Source organism: Budorcas taxicolor, chromosome 3, assembly GCF_023091745.1.
Source record: "Budorcas taxicolor isolate Tak-1 chromosome 3, Takin1.1, whole genome shotgun sequence".
NCBI lineage: Eukaryota > Metazoa > Chordata > Mammalia > Artiodactyla > Bovidae > Budorcas > Budorcas taxicolor.
In genome coordinates, this window is record NC_068912.1 from 100318412 (window position 1) to 100338313 (window position 19902).

Below are 19902 nucleotides of genomic sequence, written 5' to 3' on the forward strand. Positions count from 1 at the left end.
CTTGCTTGGAAAATCCCATGGACAGATGAGCCTGGTGGGCTATAGTCCATGGGGTCGCAAGAGTCAGACACGACTTGGCAACTAAACCACCACCACCACCACCACCAAGGTTTACACATCTGTTCATTAGAACATTTTAGAGTTGGTTCACAATTCAACGTCTTAAATACCAAACATTGCCAAGATCACAGAATGGAAATGGCTTGCAAGTTATGGGAGTCATCACCAGGACATATCCAAAATCAGGCCTCTAGGTGTGAGACCGTAATCTCTGGCAAAAAGCATCCCTGTTTCAGGGGTAAATAACAATGGATTCCTACCACCTGGAAGCTGATGAAATAATAAACTGATTATAACAAGTATTCTTCCCAAATGGCCAGGCTCCAACATATTTTTCAAAAAAGATACTATTCTGACACCAACTGGGTGTACTTCAATTCTGACACCAACCTCAAAGAGTTAGTACAGACCCAACAGGTTAAGGGCAAAGTCCTTAATAAGACTGCCTCACTTTCTACATCAGCCATTTATCTTGGGAGGAGGGAGGTACCTGTACTTCTGACCTACTGACTATAAATCTGGAGGTTTCCATGTCTGCCTTCCTTCCAGCTACAATAATTCACTAGAACAACTCACAGAATTCATCTTCATATTCATCATTACATTTTATTAGAGAGGATGCACACAGGTGAAATCAGGAAAGGAACACAGAGCTCCTGTGCATCCTCCTCGTGGAATCTGGGTGCGTCCTGCTTCCTGGCACAATAAATGTGTTCACCAACCAGGAAGTGCTACTACGAGATTTGGTGTCTACAGTTTTCATTGGAGTTTCACTACGTAAGAACAACTGATTAAATCACTGGCTAAACAATGAACTCAATCTCCAGCTCCTTCCCCTCCTCATGAGGTTGGGCTGAACCAAAGTTCCAACTCTCTATTTATGTGGTTGGTTTTCCTGGTGACAAGACTCCATCCTGTAGCTATCTAGGGGGACACCTTGAGTTACTTCACTGGCATAGACTTTCTCAGAAAATTCCAAGGTTTTTAGAAGCTCTGTGCCAGGAACCTGGGATAAAGACCATAGAAATTATTTATTATATAGAAGCTAAGGTCTAAAATGTTTGTGCCTTTTTCTCTACTTTCCAATATTCATTTTATCAAGAGACCAAAAATCACTAGTATGAAGACTATGACAGAATAAAATCAGTATAATTTGAATTGGTCTTCTTTTGAGGGAAGATCAAGATGTGAACATTTTGAAGAAAATAATTAAATTGATTCTTCTTATGGACTTACATCCACAATTCTGGCTCTAGGGGAAAAAATTACATCATTGAAAGTAACTAATCCTTGAAAACAGCCAGAAATTGCTCAACAAGGACAAAAAATCTGATAGAAAACCCAGCACCCCAAGAAGCAGGTTTTCTCAACTTCACCAAGGAGTTGGAAGAAATTGTTAAAAGACAAGCAGTCATCCATCCCAGAGAAACAAGCTATAATAAAAGATAAATAGAACTGGGAGCTGTTACCTACAAATTGGCACTTGCCATCTACCTCTACAAGGATCAAAGTATGAGCCACTGCACTGCTGATCATCAACATCCCCTGAAAGGAATTCAGGGTGGAGATCAGAAATGAGGCAATCTGTGTTCTGGGAAAATCTGGCAGAACAGGTCTTCATATAGTTAGGTATTTTCAAGAGAAAATTTTATGAGTCCAGTTCATGCATCTCCTCATATCTAGAAAAGCACTAAAATCCTTCATGGTGATGACTGTTCCTCGTGACCAGCAGTAACCTTAACAAGACTGGCAGAAAACTTCTGCAAAAGTATGTGCTTGATTGCATCTATTCCCTGCTTCACCAAAATCACATATACACTGACCTTTCCCCCCCATCTCTTTGGAGCAGTTTATCCAAGCTATCTGAGATGCTATTTCCTGGGCTACAGTCCTCATTTTGATCCTCATTTTTCCCCAAATAAAACTTAACTCACAGCTCTCACGTTGTGCATTTTTTTCAGTTGGCAGAGCAATCAGCTGACCTTGAACCAGTTGCTTCATTTACACAGTTTAACTAGTAATAAAGTAATATAATTATATAGCAAGCACCTATATAAATACCATCCAGGTTAACGATGTCATCTTCCAAAATGCCTTCTTCTAGTCAAACCTTTCCAGTCAAAGCCCCTCCCCTTTTCCATTAAAGGTAAACACCCTGACTTTTATGGCAATCATTTCTTTACAGCTTTACCAACTAAACAGGCATCCTTAATACCTGAGTTTAGTTTTTCTCAATTAAAAAAGTTGAGATATAGGGAATTTCCTGGTGGTCCAGTGATTAGGACACTGTTCTTTCACTGCCAGCCCAGGTTCAATCGCTGGTTAAGGAATTAAGATCCCACAAGTCGCCTGGTGTGGCCAAAAAAAAAAAAGATGCAATTCACATGTAATAAAATTCCTTTTAAAGTGCACAGTGTAGCAGTTTTAGTACATTCACAAAGTTGTGCAAACATCACCACTATCTACTTCCAGAACATTTTTATCACTCAAAAAAGAAACGGCCCCTGTGAACAGTCATTCCTCATTCCCCTCACTCCCAAGACTCTGGCAATCACTAATCTACTTTCTGTTTCTATGGAATCACCCATTCTGGGCATTTCATAGAAACGGAATCATACAATATGTGACCTTTTGTGCTCTAGTTTGTTTTTAAACTCACCTAAGAAAATGCCAAACTGTTTTTGCAGAATAGATTACCAATGTATGGTTCCACCAGTAATGCTTAAGAGCTCCCATTGTTTCATATACTTATCTACACCTGATTCTGTCATTTTAATTTAAGCCATGTTTGATGGTAATAGAATGGTATTTCACTGTGATTTTATTTTGCATTTCCATAATAACCAATGAGATTAAAGTATCTTTTCACATATTTATTGGCCATTTAGATTGCTTTTGTGAACTACCTGTTCAAGTCCCTTGGCCATTTTCCAATCATACTATCTTTGTATGTCCTTTACAAAAAACTCACTGTATGCATTACCAATTCTCTTTCTGTCCTTTTTAAAAAATAAATATGTTCTACTGTATATCTTCTAAAAGTTTAGTGTTTTGGTTTTCACATTTAAATATACAATTCATGTATATCAAATTTTCATATGTGTACTTTAAATATCTTACCATTTTATTCATTAATTATATCTTACAGAAGCTGAAAAAAAAATTTTACCATTCACCTGGAATTGATTTTTGTGAAGTAAGAGCTAAGTCTTTCAATTTCCCCATATGAATGTCCAATTGTTCCAATGTTGCCGCTGTCATATATCAAATGGCCACATATATATGGATTTGTTTCTGGGATCTTCTTTCTTCTTCCCCTAAATCTATTATTCTCTTCAATTTCATTTAAGGGTGTCATCACTCATTAATCATCTGAACAGGAAATCTGGAGACAATTAGTTTTAATTCCAGCTGATCTGACCACATAACTTTTCCCTTCTAGTACTCCCTTGCTTACATCTTGACAAAGGCCGGGGCCTCTAACTGGTCTTTTTAAAATGCCAGCATATCTTTACTTTTGTATTTCCATACATCCTGGACATACATTTAGTATAGCCCTTAATAAATTAGGTGAAACTTGACTGTCCCTGTGGACACAGCTTTCCTTGCAGCTTTCTCAAGTAATGACTGCTTGCTTTCACCCTCCCCTTTGTACCACTGGGCCTTAAACATGGGGTAGTACCCTGCTGGCTCCTCATATTCTCTGCCAGGCACTCTCCAGCCCTACTTCTCTCTTGAAGTCAAGATTAATATATTGACATGCCCATCCCAGTGCTTAAAAGGCATCTCAAACTTAACATATTTAAGGGTTCCAAGGACCTGAGGTCCTGGAATCAAATGACTGATTTTGGGGGATATATCTGATGGCATAGGAGAAAGACTGGGTTAGTACCTGGAGAGAGGGAAGAAGGAAACTAAAATTATGGAAACAAAGTCTAAATATATGGTACAGGGCATATGTGACCAACGAAGTTTGGAGGAGAAACTCACTGGAAGATAGGTTCAAAGAACTGCAAGTCCTAAGCACTGAAAAGAACCTCAACATATCTGTATTCAAACTATCAAGGATAACAGAGGAGTTAGAACTGAAGAGTAAAAGTGAGTCAAGAACTAAGATATTTACAGCTGCAATGATGGTATTTAATGATAAGTGATAGTATTTAATGGTATGAGATTCAAAGTTTTGGGGCACTAGGAAGAAGAGAGGGACAATATTGAAAAGACAAGAACATCTACTCTCCCTTTCAGGCCCACTGATCAGAGGTCAGGGGAGGGGAAAGAGGGCAGCAGACAGCCAGTATTCTAACCTCTTTCCCTCTTCCCCAGGAGTTCATTAGAACTAGACTGATGGACTGAGTCCAAACGGTACATTGGAAGTCCTCAGAGTCAGAGAGGGATGAGAAAAAAAGGTCAGAACAGGAAATGTTCAGAGATTTACAGGAACTAGGAGTGTAGGAGATAGAAGGCTCAAATATCTGGGGGTTCCTGTCAGCCAGGCATAATGAAATTAGCCCATAGTGGATTCAAGACAGATAAGAGACGGGAAGACTGGAAGTGTTAGGGAGTAAAGAGGAGTGGGTTACTGGAGATTGCTCTTGACCCTGCATGACAGGGGCTGAAGGCTTAAGGAAGACACACTTTTAGTCCCACTACACCAGTTTAGAATCAGATGACATGGAACAAACATCATATAAATACACCCACTGACCTGTTAATCTTACTCTGAAAATACGATTCAGCAAGTTCATCCTACACATTTTTAGACAGTCTTTTTTTTCTCAGACAGTCTTTATGCCTATATATACTGGCATGCTGCAGTCCATGGGGTTGCAAAGAGTCACACATGACTGAGTGACTGAACGGACTGACTGATGCATATATACAAAAAGAATATGAAGAAGGATGTTTATTGCAACACTGAATAAAATAGTGAAGAACTGAAAACAATCTAAATATTTGTGCTAGTTATCAATCAGATATTTCTAAAATTCATCCTTTAATACCTTCTCTGTCACAGAGAAGATAATTCCTTTCAGTTCAGTTCAGCTGCTCAGTTCTGTCCGACTCTTTGCGACCCCATGGACCACAGCACGCCAGGCCTCGCTGTCCATCACCAACTCCCGGAGCTTATTCAAACTCATGTCCATCGAGTCGGTAATGCCATCCAACCATCTCATCCTCTGTTGTCCCCTTCTCCTCACGCCTTCAATCTTTCCCAGCATCAGGGTCTTTTCAAACGAGTCAGTTCTCATCAGGTGGCCAAAGTATTGGAGTTTCAGCTTCAGCATCAGCCCTTCCAATGAATACCCAGGACTGATCTCCTTTAGGATGGACTGGTTGGATCTCCTTGCAGTCCAAGGGACTCTCAAGAGTCTTCTCCAACACCACACTTCAAAAGCATCAATTCTTCGGCGCTCACTTTTTTTTATGGTCCAACTCTCACATCCATACATGACCACTGGCAAAACCATAGCCTTGACTAGACGGACCTTTGTTGGCAAAGTAATGTCTCTGCTTTTTAATATGCTGTCTAGGTTTATCATAGCTTTTCTTCCAAGGAGCAAGCGTCTTTTAATTTCATGGTTGCAGTCACCATCTGCAGTGATTTTGGAGCCCAAGAAAATAAAGTCTTTCAGTGATTCCATTGTTTCTCCATCTCTTTGCATAAAGTGATGGGACCGGAAGCCCATCTTAGTTTTTTGAAGCCATGATCTTAGTTTTTTGAAAGTTGCATTTTAAGCCAGCTTTTTTACTCTCCTCTTTCACTTTCATCAAGCCATGATCTTAGTTTTTTGAAAGTTGCATTTTAAGCCAGCTTTTTTACTCTCCTCTTTCACTTTCATCAAGAGGCTCCTCAGTTCCTTTTCGCTTTCTGCCATAAGGGTGGTGTCATCTGCATATCTAAGGTTATTGATATTTCTCCCGGCAATCTTGATTCTAGCTTGTGCTTCATCCAGCCCATCATTTTGCATGATGTACTCTGCATATAATTTAAATAAGCAGGATGACAAAATATAGCCTTGATGTACTCCTTTCCCGATTCAGAACCAGGTCCATTGTTCCATGTCCGGTTCTAACTGTTGCTTCTTAACCTGCATACAGATTTCTCAGGAGGTAAGTAAAAATTAAATTTAATTTAAATCTTAAATTATCTCTTTAAGAATTTTCCTCAGTTTGTTGTGATCCACACAGTCAAAGGCTTTGGTGTAGTCAATGAAGCAGAAGTAGATGTTTTTCTGGAACTCTCTTGTTTTTTCTGTGAGCCAATGGATGTTGGCAACTTGATCTTTCGTTTCTCTGACTTTTCTAAATCCAGCCTGAACATCTGGAAGTTCTCGGTTCACATACTGTTGAAGCCTGGTTTGGAGAATTTTGAGCATTACTTTGCTAGCGGGTGAGATGAGTGCAATTGTGTGGTATTTCGAACATCCGTTGGTATTGTCTTTCTTTGGGATTGGAATGAAAACTGACCTTTTCCAGTCCTGTGGCCACTGCTGAGTTTTCCAAATTTGCTGGCATATTGAGTGCAGCACTTTCACAGCATCATCTTTTAGGATTTGAAATAGATCAACTGGAATTCCATCACCTCCACTAGCTTTGTTCGTAGCGATGCTTCCTAAGGCCCACTCTACTTTGCACTCCAGGATGTCTGGCTCTAGGTCAGTGATCACACCATTGTGATTATCTGGGTCATGAAGACCTTTTTTGTATAGCTCATTCTTGCCATCTCTTCTTAATATCTTCTGCTTGTTTAGGCATTTCATTGAGAGCAAACACATTAAACTTTCCCAGTAGAGGGCGCTGGAGGGACACTGTACAACGAAGCAGCTCAGGGTGCAGTCCCAGCGACTATACCTTCCGTCAGTAGTGTGGCAGTGAGGACAGGCAGGGGTGCGCTGACCTAGTCACATGCTGTCAGCCTTGCATCCTAACCTGACCTAGTGATCACCTTTCCACAGTCCTCCCTGAAACGACACTGTATGCTCCAGGCATGCCCACACTAGTGCCCTGATGGCCTCTGCTTGCCTGGTTCACTCTTTATACCCTAGTGTTTGTCTCCCATGTTGTTCCTGAGGGATATAATATACTCCATGTCACCTACCCTCTGTGCAGGCCCGGATGCTGGCTGCTGTAAAGTGTCCTGGAGAGCTGCCGTGCTGATTGCCATGCTGATTGCTCAGGGGCTACGGGCCAGTTCTGCTCTTCTTTTATTGTCACAGTTTATAATTCTAATAAACTTCATCTGTTTAAATCACTGTGTGGTTTCTGTCTCCTAATTAGGCCCAGACTGCTATAATGTCCATCAATAAGAAAATTAATAAGAATGTCTTTGAAAGGCTGATTAGTGGAATGGACACAGTTGAGAAAATAATCTCTGACCTTGAGGAATGATACTAGAAATTTCCAAAACTAAAAAGAGAGAGGAAAAAAAAGACTGAAATTAATAGAACAGAATATCCAAGAACTGTGGGACAACTACAAAAGGTGTTAAGACTTGTGTAATGGAAATGACACAGGAAGAAACGGAAGAAATATTTGAAACAATAATGACTGAGAATTTACCCAAATCAATGTCAGACACCAAACCACAGATCCAGGAAACTCAGAGAACACAAAGCAGGATTAAATGCCAAAAAAACTATACCCAGCATACTATATTCAAACTTAGAAAAAAAATCAAAGACAATGAAAAAAATCTTGAAAGAAACCAGATGGTAAAAAGATCTTATCTACAGAGAAGAAAAGAATTATATTCTACTTCTCAGACATCACGCAAACAAGGGAGCTGAGAGGGAAAAAAAACCCACCAACCTAATATTCTGTACTCTACAATATTATTCTTCATAAGTGAAAGAGAAACTAAGATTTTCTTAGACAGTCAAACATTGAAGAAATTTGTTGCCAACAGACCTGCCTTACAAGGAATGTTGAAAGTTCTAAGAGAATTCCCTGGTAGCCCAGTGGTTGGGACTTGCAGCTTTCATTGCCCCAGGCCAGGTTCAACCCCTCGTCAAGGAACTAATATCTTGCAAGCTGTGCCGTGTGGTAAAAAAAATCAAATAAAAAAGTTCTAAGAGAAGTAAAATGATATAGGTCAGAAACTTGGACCTACATAAAAGAACAGCATTAGGGGTGAAATTAGTAAAGGTAAAATTAAAACCTTGATATCTTATATTTTTTATTTAACAGATAACAGTTTGTTCAAAATAATAATAGCAAAAACACATTTAACTATGTATTCATAAAAACATTCTATCCATGTTTTTATGCTTATGGATATGTGAAATGAATGAGTGCAATGAAACAAAGGATGAGGGGAGGAATTAGGATTATTTTGTTATTATAAGGAATTTATACTACCTCTGAATCAGTATAATGTTTTTTGAAAGTGGATTTGGATCAGCTGTGAATGTATTCTGAAAAATCTAAAACATACACAGACACACAGAAAAAATACAGGACAATACAGCTGATATGCTAACAAAGGAGAGAAGCATAAATCATATACAGCGCTCCATTAAAACCAGAAGAGAGTAGAAGACAAAAACAGGAACAAAGACCACAGGCAACAAATGGAAAACAGTAGCAAAAATGGTAGATACGAGTCTAACTGGAGAAGGAAATGGCAGCCCACTCCTGTATTCTTGCCTGGAGAAGTCCATGGACAGTCCATGGGTTCGCAGCAAGTCGGACACAGCTGAACGACTTAACACACACAAATCTAACTATATCAAAGAGCTGGACCATAAAGAAGGCTGAGCACCAAAGAACTGCTGCTTTTGAACTGTGGTGTTGGAGAGTTTTGAGAGTCCCTTGGACTGCAAGGAGATCAAACCAGTCAATCCTAAAGGAAATCAATCCTGAATATTCAATGGAAGGACTGATGCTGAAGCTGAAGCTCCAATGGAAAGAGCCAACTCATTATAAAAGACCCTGATGCTGGGAAAGATGAAGGTGGGAAGAGAAGGAGGTGACAGAAGATGAGATGGTTGGACGGCATCACAGACTCAATAGACATGAGTCTGAGCAAGCTCCAGGAGATGAAGCACAGGGAAACCTGGCATTGCTGCAGTTCATGGGGTCACAAAGAATTGGACACGACTGAACAACTGAACAACAACTATATCAATGCGAGCGTGCTAAGTCGCTCAGTTGTTTCTGACTCTTTGCAACCATGTGGACTGTAGCCCACCAGGCTACTCTGTCCATGGGATTCTCCAGGCAGGAATACTGGAGTGGGTTGCCATGCCCTCCTCCAGGGGATTTTCCCAACCCAGGGATCAAACCCACATCTCTTACATCTTCTGCATTGGCAGGCAGGTTCTTCACCACTAGCACCACCTGGGAGGCCCAACTATATCAATAATCACCTTAAACGTTTATCAGTTCAGTTCAGTTCAGTCGCTCAGTCGTGTCCGACTCTGCAACATGCCAGGCCTCCCTGTCCATCACCAACTCTCGGAGTTCACTCAAACTCATGTCCATCAAGTCAGTGATGCCATCCAGCCATCTCATACTCTGTTGTCCTCTTCTCCTCCTGCCCCCAATCCCTCCCAGCATCAGGGTCTTTTCCGATGAGTCAACTCTTCCCATCAGGTGGCCAAAGTATTGGAGCTTCAGCTTCAGCATCAGTCCTTCCAAGGAACACCCAGGACTGATCTCCTTTAGGATGGACTGGTTAGATCTCCTTGCTGTCCGAGGGACTCTAAAGAGTCTTCTCCAACACCATAGTTCAAAAGCATCAATTCTGCAGTGCTCAGCTTTCTTCACAGTCCAACTCTCACATCCATACATGACCACAGGAAAAACCATAGCCTTGACTAGACGGACCTTTGTTGGTAAAGTAATGTCTCTGCTTCTCAATATGCTATCTAGTGAGTGAGTGAAGTCACTCAGTCGTGTCCGACTCTTTGCAACCCCGTGGACTGTAGCCCACCAGGCTCCTCTGTCCATGGGATTCTCCAGGCAAGAATACTGGAGTGGGATGCCATTTCCTTCTCCAGGTGATCTTCCTGACCCAGGGATCGAACCCAGGTCTCCCGCATTGCAGGCAGACACTTTAACCTCTGAGCCATATCTAGGCTGGTCATAACTTTCCTTTTAAGGAGTAAGCATCTTTTAATTTCATGGCTGCACTCACCATCTGCAGTGATTTTGGAGCCAAAAAAAATAAAGTCTGACATTGTTTCCGCTGTTTCCCCATCTATTTCCCATGAAGTGATGGGACTGGATGCCATGATCTTAGTTTTCTGAATGTTGAGCTTTAAGCCAACTTTTTCACTCTCCTCTTTCACTTTCATCAAGAGGCTTTTAGTTCCTCTTCACTTTCTGCCATAAGGGTGGTGCCATCTGCATATCTGAGGTTATTGATTCCAGCTTATGCTTCCTCCAGCCCAGCGTTTCTCATGATGTCCTCTGCATATAAGTTAAATAAGCAGGGTGACAGTATACAGCCTTGACATACTCCTTTTCCTATTTGGAACCAGTCTGTTGTTCCATGTCCAGTTCTAACTGTTGCTTCTTGACCTGCATATAGGTTTATATTCTAAATTAAAAAGATTGGGACTGGTACATAGATTAAAAAAAATAAAAACAAGACCCAACTAACTGTAGTTTTACAAGGAAGCCTTTTAAAATATAAAGGCACATGTAAATTAGAAGCAAATGGATAGAGTAAGAGATCTGCTAACACTAATCAAAAGAATGTGGAAGTAAGTACATTCCAGACATTTTGAGGAAACCCAATCCCAAGGAAAAGCAGTGCTAAAGAATGTTCAAACTACAAGACAATTGTACTCATTTCACAGGCTAGCAAGGTAATACTCAAAATCCTTCAAATTAGGCTTCAACAGTATTTGAATCGAGAACTTCCAGATGTACAAGTTGGGTTTAGAAAAGGCAGAGGAACCAGAGATCAAATTGCCAACATTTGTTGGATCATAGAGAAAGCAAGGGAATTCCAGAAAAACATTTACTTCTGTTGCATTGACTATGCTAAAGCCTTTGACTGTATGTTTCACAACAAACTGTAAACAATTCTTAAAGAGATAGGAATAGCAAACCATCTTACCTATCTCCTGAGAAACCTGTATGTGAGTCAAGAAGCAACAGTTAGAACCTTACATGAAACAAGTGACTGATTCAAAATTGAGAAAGGAGTACGACAAGGCTGTATATTGTTACCTTGTTTATTTAACTTATATGCAGAGTACATCATGCAAAATGCCAGGCTGGATGACTTACAAGCTGGAATCAAGATTGCTGGGAGAAATATCAGCAACCTCAGATATGCAGATGATACCCTGAAATGGCAGAAGGCAAAGAGGAACTATAAGAGCTTCTTGATGAGGGTGAAAGAGGAGAATGATAAAGCTGGCTTAAAACTCAACATTAAAAAACTAAGATCATGGCATCTAGTCCCATCATTCATGGCAAATAGAAGGGGAAAAAGTGGAAGCAGTTTTCTCTCTTGGGATCCAACATCACTGAGGATGGTGACTGTAGCCATGAAATTAGAAGACGCTTGTTTCTTGGAAGGAAAGCTGTGACAAACCTAGACAGTGTATTAAAAAGCAGAGACAACACTTTGCCAACAAAGGTCTGTCTAGTCAAAGCTATGGTTTTTCCAGTAGTCATGTACGGATGCGAGAACTGGACCATAAAGAAGGTGCACACTGAGAACTGATGTTTTTTAATTATGGTGCTGGAGAAGACTCTTCAGAGCTCCTTGACAACAAGGAGATCAAACCAGTCAATCCTAAATGAAATCAACCCTGAATATTCATTGGAAGGACTGATGTAAAGCTGAAGCTACAATATTTTGGCCACCTGATGGGAAGAGCAGACTCATTGGAAAAGACCCTGATGCTGGAAAAGATTGAAGGCAAAAGGAGAAGAAGACAGCAGAGTATGAGATGGTTGGACAGCATCACAGACTCAATGGACATGAACTTGGGCAAATTTCAGGAGATGGTGAGGGACAGGGAGGCCTGGTGTGCTGCAGTCCATGGGGTGCGAGAGTGAGACATGACTTTTTGACTGAACAACAACAACAACAACAAATTTAATTGAAAAGAATTCACCCATCTGCTTTCAGATCACAGTAGAACTAAACTAATAATCAATAAACAGAAAGACAATTGGGAAAACCCCCAAATATTTGAAGATTAAACAACACAGTTCAAAATAACACATAGGTCAAAGAAGAAATCTCAACAGAAAATTTAAAGTATTTTTAAGTAAATAAAAATGAATATACAACTTACCAAGTTAGGGCAATGGGGTGAGGGAGCGTGAGGTACACACTACTGGAAATAAGACAGGCTACAAGAGGGACTTCCCTGGCAATCTGTGGTTAAGACTCTGGGCTTCCACTACAGGGAACATGGGTTTGATCCCTGGTAGGGGAATTAAGACCCCTTATGATGCATGATGTGGCTGAATAAAAAAAAAAGATATGCTACAAGGATGTATTGTACAACATGGGGGAATATAGACAATATTTCATAGTAACTGTAAATGGAGTATAACCTTTAAAAATTGAATTTTGGGATTTCTCTGGCAGTCCAGTGATTAAGATTCTGCGCTTCCAATGCAGGGAGCGTGCATTCAATCTCTGGTCAGAGAACTAAAATCCTACATGCCCATGCCGCGTGCGGTAGCCAAAAATTAAAAATTGAATCTTGATTAATTAATTAAGGAAGATTTAAGATTAATCACCTAAGCCTCCACCTTAAGAAGCCAGAAAAGGAGCAAATTAAATTTAACATAAGCAGATGAAAAGAAAAAATACTGGAGCAGAAATCAATGAAATTGGAAACAGGAAATCAATAGAGAACATCAACAAAACCAAAAACTGGTTCTTTGATAAGATCCACAAAATGGACATGCCTCTAGCCAGGCTAACTAAGGGAGAAAACAGAGAAGACACAAGTCACTAACATCAGAACAGATACTGCATTACCACAGATTCCATGGCCATTGTATGCGAAGTCGCTCAGTCGTGTCCGACTCTTTGCGACCCCATGGCCATTAAGAGGATAATAAAGGAATATTATGCACAACTCTATGCCCACAAATTTGATACCCAGATTTAAATACACCCAAAACCTACCAAATCTCACACAAGAAGAAACAGACAATCTGGATAGGCTTATATCTATTAAAAATTTAATCAATAATTAGTAATCTTCTAAAACCGAAAGCAGCAGGTCCCAGATAGGTTCACTTGTGAATTCCATCAAACATTCAAAAAGAAATTATACCAATTCTCCACAATCTTTTCAAGAAGACAGAAGTGGAAGGAATACTTTCTAACTGATTCTATGAGGCCATCATTACCCAAACACCAAAACCAGGCAAAGACATTATAAGAAAAGTCACTAAAGACCAGTATCTCTCATGAACATGGAAATAAAATCCTCTGCAAAATATTAACAAATCCAGTTCAACAATGCATAAAAAGAATTATACACCATAACTAAGAGGGTTTTAATCCTAGGTATGCAAGGCTAGTTCAATATTTGAAAATCAATTAATGTAAACCATTACACCAATAGCTAAAGGAGCAAAATCAAATGATCACATCAACAGATCAGAAAAAGCATTTGACAAAGTCTAAAATCCATCTATAAAAAATCGTTCAATTAATTAGGAATGGAAGGGAAGTTCCTCAATTTGGTAAAGAACATCTACAAAAAAATACAGCTAACATTGATACTTAATGATAAGAAACTTCAAGCTTTTCTGCCAAAATCAGAAAAATGGCATGACTATATCTTCTACCACTGCTTTTCAACATCATACTGGAAATTCCAGCTAATACAATAAGCTAAAAAAAAGGAATTAAAAAGTATACAGATTGGGAAGGAAGAAAGTATATAAACTGTCTTTGTTTGCAGATGACATAATGGCCTATGTAGAAAATCTGGGGGGAAAAAATCAACAAAAACCCTTCTGAAACAAGTAAGTGATTGTATCAAAGTTGCAGGATACAAGGTTAATGTACAAAAGTCAACACTTTATACCATCAATGAACAAGTAGAATTTGAAATTAAAAATATTATCAATCACATTAGCACCCCCAAAATGAAATAATTAGGTATAAATCTAACAAGTTATAAATGTACAAGATCTACATGAGGAAAATTTAAAAACTCAGATGAAAGATATCAAAGAAGAACTACTTAAATGTAGAGAGTTTCCACATTCATGGATAGGAAGACTCAACGCTGTCAAGATGTCAGTTCTTCCCAACTTGATCTGTAGATTCAATACAAACACAATCAAAGTCTCAGCAAATTATTTTACGGGTGGAGAAACTGATCCTAAAGTTTATATGCAGAGGCAAAAGATCCAGAATATCCAACTCAATACTGAAGAAGAACAGAGTTGGAAGACTGAGATTACCAAACTCAAGACTTACTCTAAAGCCACAGTGGTCAAAACTGTGCGATTTTAGAGGAAGAACAAATAGATTAACTGAATAGAACAGAGCCAGAAACAGACCCAGAAAAATGTGAATTAACTAATGCCTGACAAAGGAGCAAAAGTAATACAATGGAAAAAAGACATTCTTCCTAACAAACAGTGCTACAATGACTGGACAGCCACCTGAAAAAAAAGATTAGATGCAAATCTTCATGAAAATTGATTCAAAATGGATCACAGACCTAATCATAGAACACAAGACCACACTCCTAGAATATAATGTAGGACAAAACCTTGATGACCTGAGACAGGACAATGACATTTTAGATGCAATACCAGATGTACAATCCATGAAAGAAATAATTGATAAGCTGGTCTAGAGTAAAATGAAAAACTTCTACTCTGCAAGAGGAGAAAGCAAGCCACAAATATTAATACTTGCAAGAGGCATCTGATAAAGGACTGTTATTCAAAACATACAAAAAAACCACTTAAAACTCCACAATAAGAAAATAAACAACCTGATTCAAAAGTAGGGAAAAGATGTGAACAGACACATCATCAATGAAGATACACAGATGGCAAGTAAGCATATGACAAAATCTTCAATACCATGTATCGCTAGGGATACGCAAATTGAAACAACAAGGTACTACTATAAATGTATTAGAATGGCCAAATTAAAAAACACTGACAATGCCAAAAGTTAGAAAGTTTCTGTAAAGCAACTGAAATTCTCATTTGTTGCTGGTGGGAATGTCAAAATGGTTCAGCCACTTTATAAAACTACCCTTAACCATACAGTCTAGCAATCACCCTCCTTGGTATTTAACCAAATGAACTGAAAATTTATGTACACATGAAAACCTGTGAGTGGGAGTGGTATGTCCAGACAATGGAATATTATTCAGCACTAAAAAGAAATGAGCTGTCAAACCATGATAAGATATGGAAGAAAGCTAAATGCATAGTACTAAGAGAAATGAACCAATCTGAAGAGGCTACATACTGTATGATTCCAATTACATGACATTTTGGAAAAGGCAAAACTATGGAGACAGTGACAAGATTAGTGGATGTCAGGAGTTGGGGTACAGAGTGATGAACAGATGGGACACAGAGGATTTTAGGGCAATAAAACTCCTCTGCATGATACAACAGTGATAGACGCATGTCACTATACATTTGTCAAAACTTATATAATGCACCAGAAGAGTGAACCCTAATGTAAACTAGAGGTTTTGGGTAATACTGACGTGACAATGCAGGTTCAACAGCTGTAACAAATGTACTAATCTGGTGCTGGATATTGACGGTGCGGAAGGTGGTTACATGTGTGGGGACAGGGTATATGGGAACTCTGTACCATCTGCTCAGTTTCACCATGAATCTAAAACTGCTCTTAAAAAAGTTTATCAATTAAAAGAAAAAAAACACAATGAACTAGAAAGGTTCCACTTCTAGAATGGCTAAGTGCCTACTTAATTGACCTTACGTATAGTTATAATCTAGTTATATATGTTGTTCTTCAGTTGCTAAGTCATGTCCAACTGTTTGTGACTCCATGAACTGTAGCAAGCCAGCTTTACTATGTCCCTGAGTTTGGTCAAACCCATGTCAGTGATGCTATCCAACTGTCTCATCCTCTGTCACCTAGTAAATATTTAATATTGAACTAAACTGTATGAAATGAACCTACTTTCAACTCAACAGACCCCATATTATTTAACACATTCCAGACTTTAAAGTGAAAATAAAGAGTCTTAGAATATTCTGTGGATCCAAATATCAGGATGTATAAGATTTTAGAATTAATCCGATATGAAGTTTGATCTTTCTCAACATTGGGTTAAGTAAAGAGTCCACAGTCATGAACTAGGCTTTAACATCAGTTCTTCCTCCCTGGATCTGAGGCCTACCTAGATTTTCTGCAGTGTTTAAGAGAGATGATGATAGCTAACATTTATGGAGTACTGGGGAGCCTGGTGGGCTGCCGTCTATGGGGTTGCACAGTCGGACATGACTGAAGTGACTTAGCAGCAGCAGCAGCAAGCATGTTATATGTATTAACATAAAGCTAGAGTCCGCAGACCCAGGCAGGCTGAAAAGGCCAGATGATGTTCTCGATCAAAGTCTCTGAGTAGGGAAGATTTAGTTCTAAACTCTGTCAGCAATCTAAATGAAGAGATAATCATATCAGAGAGAAGCTGCAAGTAGTAACTACTGCCTGGCATTCACATTACAGTTGTGATACTATGTTCAAGATTTGGAAGTGCTAAATTAGTTTCTACATGATGAAAAAGTCCAAGTCAGATATATGCTGAGTTTTTACAAAGTTCATGGTTAGAATGCACTACCTGAGCTAACACCTACCCCAGTCCATTTTGAGGGAAAAGTCCCTATGCACAACGAGAGGTCCGCTTTAAAAGCCAAGCAGGTCTAGTTCCTTGGGTCTCCCTGTGCTCTTGGTGGTGTCTTCTCATGTTAGGGTCAGTATAGTGTTTGAGAATTCTACTGATTCTTGGAAAAGGGTCATGAGCACACTGAATAGCTGGATCTTAGTGAGTCTGATAAAGTGAGACCCTTATCTCAAGGACACAGATCAGTTTCAGAATCACTTGATTCTTAGGGTGCTCAAACAACTATTCCCCATTCATCCTCAGAGTCATTCTCCAAAGACACACTAAACTATAAGCAAGGAGACAAACTCAAGTGGAACAGACCTGTCTTATTTGGCTTAATGCTATACTGTTTCACTACTTTGGTACCTTTTTATTGCCCAAGACAGGCCTTGTAGATTATCAAATCTAGGCAGCAATGGCTTCCTATGGGTCCAAGCCTGCTCTATTTCCATTATCCCTAGGTCTGGAACTTCCACTGTAAACAGCATAGCAGTGAACAGTGTAGAGCAACTCCTTCCACAAAGCTGAGCCCCCTGGTCTGACTCCCCTGGGATTTAAGAATACATATCTAGACTAAAACACGGGGCTAACTCCAATGAGGTCCTCTGCCTCACAATTTTTATATATTCCTTAGTCAGATGCAAGTACATCAGTCCTTATACTGCCTAGAAGAGTCCATATTCCAAATGAATGCATGAGATCAGTGATTCCACATACTGGAATTGAAGTAAATGTCAACATGAAACAAACAGTTCTCCCACTACTGTTGACTCCTGTTCTAACAGAGGGAAAGTTATTAGGAGTCCTATGAGGCAGAAAACCATCTGTGTAAGCCCTAATTCTTGGGCAAGGTAGGACAAAATGTTAATGGAGGCCTCATCACATGGTCCCAGAGGACCGGAGTCATAACACACTCTCAACACACCAGAACAGGGGTGGTGGACCCAAGACATGCACAAGACCGAAAGGAATATTGACAGGTCAAGGCAAGAACTAAGAGTCAAAAACAGACTGAACACACTCTCCCACAGAAAGCATGCCCATGAGTTCTGCCTGCTTCAGCCAGCCAAGTGAAGAAACAATATATTGTAACATGATGAACCTCACACAGCGAGAAGAGGAAAGAAATTGGGCATCTGTGACCACTCTTGTATTCCACTTTTCTTAATCTTTAAGCACTCACCTGTGTGGCCATGGAGTGGTGAGTGCGGCCGTGGTAGTGTAGGTGACGTACTAGAGGTCACAATCAAACTCTTGCGGTTACTTGTCCGACAGCTGCAATGAAAACACAAATGTCAGTTATAACAGGGTTGCATCATGGGCCCACAGAACTTAAGCAGCTACTGAGAGACAAAGTCACATCATTTCATGAGCTGAGCAGTGTAACACTTTGAACTGGGTTAGCAATTACTGTTTGTACAGTGAGATTTCATAATTTATTGTGTTCCATCTTGCAATAACTTTTGTCACTGTCTTGACTTTTTCTTGTATTGCCACTACACTTTTCCAATGTGCAGGTTTTGCTTCCCAAGCAAATATCCAGGGAGTTCCCTAAATGTAATAACCATGCACTAAATGGTATATATTGAAGAGTGACCACTGCAAGTTTGATTCAGAAAACAAAAAACACAAGCCATAAATATTCTCATCTCTCATAAAAATTAATGTTCTTGCCATAAAGATGAAATTATTAAATCTATGGAATTTATCTTTGACAAACTGCTTAATCAATTAATTAATAGTGTCATTTCACCATAAATTTCAGAGCAGGGCTGGGTTCCCTCTACAAAGTTGGCTTTCCTTTACATTTTAATGCCTGAGGATTTTTCTAGTGCTTGGAGAAAGTCAAATCATGTTGAAAAGTCATTTCATGCTCAACCTGTTATGTAAAATGTATGTAAATTTATTTGAAAGTTAGCCCATCTTTTAAAGGCATTAAAGAAGCCTGGTCATTTATATTCATCGAAACAAATATTTAGAGCTTCCCTGGTGGCTCAGGTGGTAAAGCGTCTGCCCACAATGTGGGAGACCTGGGTTCAATCCCTGGGTCGGGAAGATCTCCTGGAGAAGGAAATGGCAACCCACTCCAGTACTCTTGCCTGGAAAATCCTATGTATGGAGGAGCCTGGCAGGCTACAGTCCATGAGGTCACAAAGAGTTGGACACAACTGAGGGACTTCACTTTCACTGTTTTTCAAACAAATATTTACTGAACATCAACTGCACACCAGGCACCATTCCAGGTGCAAGGGAAGCCATAGAGAACAAAAGAAAATCTCTGTCCTCAAATGGCAGTAAACAGTGACATGAAGAAAGAGACAGAATGTTTAAGAAACAGCAAAGAACTCACGTAGGTGGCAGGAGGGGACAATGACAAGGAAAGAAGTAGGTTACAGAAGCTATGGGTATAGACTGCAGCCAGACTCTGTAGGGCTGCCAGACTGCTGTAAAGAACTATTGGAAATGTGATAAGGAAATCACTGGAAGGATTGTGATCAATCTCAAGAGATTATGATTAAAAATGACACGAACCCGTCCCTAAGAAACCATCAGGAATCATCCGATCACATCTCACATGCCCTTATTACCCCCTGTTACCACCAAAGGCCCAAGTCTTCCATCTCTAATTTGACACAGTCTCCCTCTGCTCCTTAATCTTAAAAAAAAGAAAGAAAGAAAGAAAGCTTACACCATGCCTCCCCGAACTCAGTCTGTCATCAGCAAACTATAATCTTCACTTATTTTCTCAACATTCAGTTTCAATTCTGGCTCTAACTGAAACCTTGCTATCCCCCAGGACACCACAGTTCTGGTGAAAATTCCAATCCTTTTAAACCCAACTTTCCATCTATTTTGCAACTGCACTCAGGCGGCCGACGGTGAATGAAGAAAAATCCAAAATCATGTTGGCTGGTGTTTCTTTATGTTTATGATGATAAATATCAAGTGGATCCATACTACGTCTACTTAGGTAACACACTCTCTCTCCAAGACAACTCACATCTCAAGA

General features: G+C 39.6%; 1 protein-coding gene across 6 annotated transcripts in view; it reads right to left on the reverse strand.

Annotated features, from left to right (window-relative positions):
- Window positions 1-19902, reverse strand: part of MAST2 (microtubule associated serine/threonine kinase 2) — a 206815-nt gene that overhangs the window by 43096 nt on the left and 143817 nt on the right. For all 6 annotated transcript variants that reach the window (XM_052637207.1, XM_052637206.1, XM_052637205.1 and 3 more), the window contains one exon: window positions 18076-18167. In XM_052637207.1, the coding sequence (XP_052493167.1) occupies window positions 18076-18167 (92 nt within the window). The remainder of the gene's footprint in view (window positions 1-18075; window positions 18168-19902) is intronic.